This window comes from Camellia sinensis, chromosome 6 (assembly GCF_055761805.1).
Source record: "Camellia sinensis isolate YWXY chromosome 6, ASM5576180v1, whole genome shotgun sequence".
In the NCBI taxonomy this organism is placed as follows: domain Eukaryota; kingdom Viridiplantae; phylum Streptophyta; class Magnoliopsida; order Ericales; family Theaceae; genus Camellia; species Camellia sinensis.
The window spans coordinates 157,759,367-157,767,687 of NC_138966.1; the positions used below are offsets into that span (position 1 = coordinate 157,759,367).

Sequence of the window (8,321 nt, forward strand, 5' to 3'; positions counted from 1 at the left end):
AGTCTCTAATTAGTAAGAGTCACTAAATGTAAAACTGTTATCGATAAGAATCTTTGAAAAAAGAGTCATGATAGAGACCCCCTCTAATCACCACCCCCACAATCCACACAGACACGTGGCGGGTGGTGATTGGAGGAGCAGGAAAAAAAGAAAAAAGAAAAAGAAAATGTAACCAATGAGAGAGAGAGGGGGTCAAAGGAGGTGGGGGAAAAAGGAGGCATGAAACATTTTTGTTGAAAAAATTTAACTGAGTCATATTTTCATAAACTCTTACAAGTATGAATCTTCCGTTTAATAATTCTTACCGATAAAAAATCTCAACTGTCTGATCCAATTCAACTTTCATCTAGAAACAAGCCAAATCCTTTTTTATATTATCAAAATCACTATTTCGATCCATCTACAAATACAAAATTCCCACCCCTTATTCTTTTCTAGGTCAATTTAGATTCCATTTGAATAGATATATTTCTAATGAAATTATTTGAAGTTAAATTTTATAAAAATTTAAGAGAATTGATTATTATTGATAATTACGAAATTGGAGGAAAAGTTAAAGCAGAGTAAGAAAATAATTATTTTTTATAATTTATTTTTTTCCCATTAAAGTGTGTATAATATATAAAATTACAATTAGACAATTATATATACGCTCAACAAAAGATCTCTATAATGAAGAAGAAACCACTAGCCTAACAAATTCCCATAATAGGAAAGAAATTATCAATTTTTAGATTTAGCAAAGATTAGCTCCTAACCTTCTAGCTAGAACTGTACAGACATAATTGGCAAACTAGGTTAGTCCAATTAGTTAAATTTTGTACAATTATAATATTCATAGTACGAATGATTTCAAATAACTATTTTTGTATTATTATTAAATCCATCATAATCATCCATTATGGTAAAACTCATAAATTCAATCCCAAAATCTATAGCAAGGTTATTATATTTAAATTTGAATTATTCTCCAAAAATTATTAACGTTGAAATTCTTTCATTTCAAATTCATAAATTGAAATGCTACTGTGTTAGCACCAAGGGAAGGGAAAAGCACTCTTTTCATCCACATTTATTTTTTTAATGGGCCAAGTGTTGTTTTACACTAATTCTTAAAAACTTCGGTGAAGTTTCTCGTTATTTTCTTTCAAAAGAAAAAACACACCCACACACTTTTCCAACCCCAACAATTATTTTCAATGGACCAAGTGTGCTTTTTTACTCTCCACTCCTTAGAAACTTGGTGAAGTTTCCCACTATTTTCTTTCCCAGGAAAAAAAGCACATATACCTTCCCATCTAGAAATACCAAAAACAAACAAATTATGCATCATCTTTCCCACCCACAACACCACCAAGGGAAAAAGCCCTCTCCCCACATTTCTGTAAGGAAAGCATGGATGTCAACAACACTAAGGTCGGTGAAGATTCTTCACAGGTTTTAAGATTACTATTTTTTTTTAATAAATAAATACATACATATTTATGCACTAGTATCAGTTTATCACTACAAAAAAAATTATTTTTTGCGACGGCAAAACGCCGTCGCAAATACTCCCGCACGCCGTCTCAAAAGCTATTTGCGGCAGTAATTTTTCTTTTTGCGACGGCAAGTGGGGGTTGCAAAAGAGCTTTAGCGACGGCAACTGTCGTCGCCATTGTATTTGCGACGGGAAATTTTCTTTTTTGCGACGGCAATTTTCTGTCGCCAATAATGGATGAAAATTTGGGTTTTTTTGCGACGGCACAAGCTTTCCGTCGCTAAAATAGGTTTGTGCGACGGCAAAAATTCCGTCGCTAAAAAATGTCATCGCTTTTGACTATTGTCGACGGCAACCTGAGCCGTCGCTAATGACTATTGGCGACGGCAATTATACCGTCGCTAAAGCCTTGTTTTTCAATAAATTCCATACCTTTTGCGACAGTATGGCTGCCGTCGCAAAAAGCTTGACACTTTTCTTTTTTTTTTTTGCGACGGGGTGTGCTGCCATCTCAAAAAGAATTAAAAAAAAAACCCTGTTTTACAATTATTAAAAATATAAAAATAACCTGTAATGTTGGCAAATGATATAATAATATAAATACATAAATAAAATAACTAATGTTGGCAAATGATGTAATGTTGGCAAATTTTGGCAAATGAAAAATAACTACAAAAAAATCCAAAAATTACATAATAATATAAATACATACATAAACAAAAGTTGGCAAATGATGAAAATACATAATGTTGGTCACATGATACATACATAATGTTGTTCACAAATTTAAATAACATAAATCAAAATCAAAATCAAAATCAAAAGTTTTCGTCTTGATTCTTTCGTGGGTTACAAAAACAGAAGTTGGTCATAATCTTTACATGCCCACATTCCACACGAAACAAACTGCTACTCAGGAAATATCTGAAAAAAACAAAATAAAAATAATTAATAACAATATAATGGTGTTAATATTTTAATTACAGAAAAATATAAAAAAATAAACTACTATATAATTAGAAAGATAGTTTAGAAAATAATTTTGACTAGACCGAAATCCGACTCTAACTCCCAAACCGGGAACCCAATTCGAGCCCGTCTTCTCCCGCAAGTCTCTCGTGCCTAGGAGGTCGTGTGTGCCAAGTTTCGTGCTAAACCGACGCCGATCGGTGAATTTGGGGCATTAACACCTCGAATTTAAGTTTCTTAAGGAACTAGTTTGCCTAAAGTGAAATCCGGCTCTAACTCCCAAACCGGGAACCCGATTCGAGCCCCGTCTTCTCCCACAAGTCTTTCGTGCCTAGGAGGTCGTGTGTGCCAAGTTTCGTCCTAAACTGACGTGGTTTGGTGATTTTGGGGCACTAACTCCTCGAATTCAAGTTTCTTAAGGAACTAGTTTGCCTAAAGTGAAATCCGGCTCTAACTCCCAAACCGGGAACCCGATTCGAGCCCCGTTTTCTACCACAAGTCTCTCGTGCCTAGGAAGTCGTGTGTGCCAAGTTTCGTCCTAAATCGACGCGGTTTGGTGATTTTGGGGCATTAACTCTTCGAATTCAAGTTTCTTAAGGAACTAGTTTGCCTAAAGTGAAATCCGGCTCTAACTACCAAACCGGGAACCCGATTCGAGCCCCGTCTTCTCCCACAAGTCTCTCGTGCCTAGGAAGTCGTGTGTGCCAAGTTTCATCCTAAACCGACGCGGTTTGGTGATTTTGGGACATTAACTCTTCGAATTCAAGTTGCTTAAGGAACTAGTTTGCCTAAAGTGAAATCCGGCTCTAACTACTAAACCGGGAACCCGATTCGAGCCCCGTCTTCTCCCACAAGTCTCTCGTGCCTAGGAGGTCGTGTGTGCCAAGTTTCGTGCTAAATTGACGCCGTTTGGTGAATTTGGGGCATTAACTCCTCGAATTCAAGTTTCTTAAGGAACTAGTTTGCCTAAAGTGAAATCCGCCTCTAACTCCCAAACCGGGAACCCGATTCGAGCCCCGTCTTCTCCCACAAGTCTCTCCTGCCTAGGAGGTCGTGTGTGCCAAGTTTCGTGCTAAACCGACGCGGTTTGGTGAATTTGGGGCATTAACTCCTCGAATTCAAGTTTCTTAAGGAACTAATTTACCTAAAGTGAAATCCGGCTCTAACTCCTAAACCGGGAACCTAATTCGAGCCCCGTCTTCTCCCACGAGTCTCTCGTGCCTAGGGGGTCGTGTGTGCCAAGTTTCGTGCTAAACCGACGCCGTTTGGTGAATTTGGGGCCTTAACTCCTCGAATTCAAGTTTCTTAAGGAACTAATTTGCCTAAAGTGAAATCCGGCTCTAACTCCCAAACCGAGATCCCGATTCGAGTCCCGTCTTCTCCCACAAGTCTCTCATGCCTAGGAGGTCGTGTGTGCCAAGTTTCATGCTAAACCGACGCCGTTTGGTGAATTTGGGGCATTAACTCCTCGAATTCAAGTTTCTTAAGGAACTAGTTTGCTTAAAGTGAAATCCGGCTCTAACTCCCAAACCGGGAACCCGATTCGAGCCCCGTCTTCTCCCACAAGTCTCTCGTGCCTAGGAGGTCGTGTGTGCCAAGTTTCGTCCTAAACCGACGTCGTTTGGTGATTTTGGGGCATTAACTCCTCGAATTCAAGTTTCTTAAGGAACTAGTTTGCCTAAAGTGAAATCTGGCTCTAACTCCCAAACCGGGAACCCGATTCGAGCCCCGTCTTCTCCCACAAGTCTCTCGTGCCTAGGTGGTCGTATGTGCCAAGTTTCGTGCTAAATCCGGCTCTAACTAGTCCCGTCTTCTCCCATAAGTCTCTTAACTTAGAATGTAAAGAATGCAAAGATACATTTTAGCTTAGAATGCAAAGATACATTTTATACCTGATCTTCTAGTGGTGGTATATGTAGATTCTTGTCTTCTGCAGATTCCCTAAATGCCCGATGGCCACTCGATGCATCAGGAACCTATGTTAGTCAATGCATAATGTGTTAATCATATTCGAATTTTATACATAATCTTGAGTGAAAATTGAACTATCAAACAATTTAATTTATATGGAACCTGTCTGTTGGGATCCACACTCGCCCCCTGTGACACAAGGGCCATCATCTCAGCTCTCATCTGCTGCAAATGTGTAGAGAACTCTGCTCGCAGCTCCTCCTTCAACTCATCCCTTAACTCTGCACGAACCTGCTGCGTGATCTGATCAATAGTCGATGGCTGGGGTGTTGACTGTGATGGCCCAGTACCATCTTTATACACCGCTCTCTGAGGCACAATTCTCCTGTATGTGCGACAATTTCCATGTCCGTCATGACCTATCAACTCATGGAAAATGGCATTCCTAGCGTCCAAAGTCTGACCATCCTCAGGTAGCATAGAGAGTTGACGATTAAACTCATCCTGTATTGAATAAGACATACAAGTATATGCCAAATTAAGATGGTTGACACACAAAAAATAAACTTTAAATACAATCAAAGGTGTTTGGAAACTATCAAGGTCTGGATAACCTCTAGGTCATCTACTCTACGTGTCATAAGCCAAACATTCATCTTATCAGTAGACTCCCCCTTACTGGTCATCTACATTTTTTTTAGAAATATGAAAATTAGAATCCAAATAATTTGCAAATATACAATGTTTATTTATATACAAAAATAAAACAATAAAATGTAAACCTCATGCCGTATCTGAGAGAAAGTAGTACGCCCTGTGGTATGAGCTATGCCGTGAGCTCGCCGATTTTTAGTGTTCCTACTTGCAATTTTCTATAACAGGTTCAACAAATGTAAGTATGTAAATATGATTTGTATGTTTACATATCATAAATATAACTTAATTGTATACCTCAGCATCGGAAGTACGCCAATACTCCACAAGTTGTTCCCACTGGCTTGGCACAATGTTCATAGGAACATCATCCTTCAGATTAGGATCAGAGCTTCTAGGCTTGAAATACTTAGCCTTAAGCTTGTTCTTGTGATCCTTCCATATGCTGTTGCAGTTTTTCATGCAGATTGGCTTGTACTCCTCTGGACATATATTCAAATTGTCCTATAAAACACAATTTCAAAGTTTAAGGCTAAGTATAACACAAATTTGGAATTCAAACTTGTGGACAAAAATATGCTTTTACCTTCACATCCTTCCAGATAGCGTCAACAATATCATCAGGCACATTGTTCCAGTCAAGAAAAGTAAGAGGAACAATGTTACCATTCCGCACAATAATGCCAAGTTGAGTAGTTAACTTGGCCACGTTATCCCCTATTGGGCAGTAATTTCCATCAAATTGTATGTCCAGCTTTTTACCAGTACCCCACTCTTTAATGCCCTTGGCACATCCTCTACCACGCCTAGTCGAGGTTGATGAAGAACTAACATGACCTGCGATATACAATAATAATAAACAATATGCAATGGTAATAAACAAATGCAAATTTAAATAATGTGAATACAAATCATATTAAGTAAACCTGAGGTGGGCTGTGAAGAAGTCGAAGGGTCTGCAAAATACAATGAGAATAAACAAGTTATATATAATGAGCATAAATAAATGTATGTGTAAATAATTTTCATACAAATCAAAGCAAATTTATATACCTGCGGATGGCTCATAAGCTGATGATGATAGCTGCTGTGGTGCCACTGATGGTGGACGCACCGATGGTAGGCGTGGAGGCTGAGTACATGGTAGCTGCTGTGGTGCCACTGATGGTGGTCGATACGGTGGTACTAATGGCCCCTCAGATGGTGGTGGCACTAATGGCCCCTCCGATGCTGGCCGATGTGATGCCTCCTTTGATGGTGGTGCTACTGATGTCCTGTTATGTAGCACATCAGACATCATGCGCCGGGGATGATCAGGCTTCCTCTTCCTTCTCATAATAATCTGCAAGCAATATAACATTAATTGACATTAGAAACATAGACAATGGTTTGTCATCAACTATAATATGACATTAATTGAACTAATACAATTACAAAGACAAAGTAAATTAAGAAATTGATGATTAACTACAACCTTGGCCTTAATTGAATTACTAATGTTGATTAAATATCAGCCTATTTGAACATCAACTGTTTCCCCTTCTGCGGCTTCCCTCACCCAACCAACTTCTTCATCACGAAGCATTATATTTTCTTCCAATTGTTGGCTCATATATGGCTCGATTTGTGGATCAGTCGAACTCATATCAAATAAACCTCTTTGAGACATCTTCACCACGACTTGCCAGTCTGGTTGTAACGGGTCTGCAACATACCAAACTTGCTCTGCTTGGGACGCCAAGATGAAAGGTTCATAGGTAATTCGATCATCTCGGTACAACAAATGATTGAAGTTCACCAACGTGAAATTGAAGACATCTTCTTTCTTTCCGTGAATGTTGTCAATCCAATCACACTTAAACAACACATGTTTCTTCTCATTGGAATATCGAATCTCAACAATATCTGTCAATTGTCCATAATAGTACACAGACCCTAGACGAGGATTCTTGTCTTTTCGACTAGCATAACTTATGGTGATGCCTTCAAAGCTACACCACAATTTTGTGTGGCTCGACGATCGTCCATGGCCTTTACTCGATACCGAAACCCATTCAGTATATACCCGTTGAACCTCCTTGCCAGGTTATGAGGACCATTTGCCAATAGAATAATCTCTTCAGAAAATATGACATCAGTAGTCCTTCGCAAAGTTTGGACCTATTTAAAACGAAAATGTAAAATTTAAAATGTAGATCGACTTAAGTAACTAGAATCTATAGAGTTAAATACATACATGTTCCTTGAACCAAATGTGAAAAGTTTCAAAATGTTCACGCCGAAGTTGATGATCGTCGACACGAGGCATTTTGAGCTTAAGTACTTCAAGGTGTTTGCTGTGTAGATTGAAATTTTAGCAATACAAAAAATTTTGTTGAAAATTCAATGAAACATAATAAAATATTGAGTGAGTGACTTAACCTACTTTATGAATAGTTGAACCGCGCTTGTATTGAATAAGATGTACCGATGAGCTTGTACCCAAGAAGTATTATCAAGATAAAAGCTTGTGTTTTCACCAATAGCATGACCCAAATTATCAGCACCACTACAGTTCCTCACGGGTCGACTAGATTTGGTTTCCACATCATTGAGATATTGTGCACAAAAATTCATGCATTCTTCCATAAGATATCCTTTAGCAATTGATCCTTCAGGATGAGCTCTATTACGCACGTATTGCTTCAAAGTAAGAAGATACCTCTCAATTGGATACATCTATCGAAACTGAATTGCTCCACCCAATAAGGCTTCATCAGCTAGATGTATAGGCAAGTGCTCCATTATATCAAAAAAACTCGGAGGAAATATTTTCTCTAGATGACAAAGTGTTATAGCGATACAATCTTGAATATATTGCAAATCCGTCGCACGATTCACTTTTGAACACAATTGTCTAAAGAAATTGCTCAATTCAATCAAGGGTTCAATTACATTCTTCGGTAACGATCTTCGAATAGCCAATGGAATAAGTTGTTGCATCAGAATATGACTATCGTGGCTCTTAAGACCCCCAATACTTCTATCATGTGAGCGCACACGACGTGATATATTGGATGAATACCTGTTGGGAACTTTTACTTCCTTCAACACTTTCAAGAACAAATCTTTCTCATCCTTGGTCATCGTGAATTGTGCTGGTGGTAAATAGGCTTTATTCGACCCTCTTAACTGCAAATGTAGGGTTTTTCTAATATTCATATCTTGTAAATCACGCCGAACATTAACACCATCCTTCGATTTTCCTGCAACCCCTAATATTGTCCACAACACATTGTCACAAACATTCTTCTCTATATGCATCACA

The 8,321-nt window shown here is 38.4% G+C and overlaps 1 protein-coding gene across 1 annotated transcript; it reads right to left on the minus strand.

The window, feature by feature from the left end:
- Window positions 1–2,389: 2,389 nt before the first annotated feature.
- Window positions 2,390–6,350, minus strand: LOC145792542 (uncharacterized). The gene is made up of 4 exons (XM_082873209.1): window positions 6,068–6,350; window positions 5,941–5,970; window positions 5,601–5,851; window positions 2,390–2,404 (listed from the first exon to the last, which is right to left on the minus strand). Exons 1-4 carry the CDS (start codon window positions 6,348–6,350, stop codon window positions 2,390–2,392), a joined length of 579 nt encoding a protein of 192 aa, XP_082729335.1.
- Window positions 6,351–8,321: the final 1,971 nt, after the last annotated feature.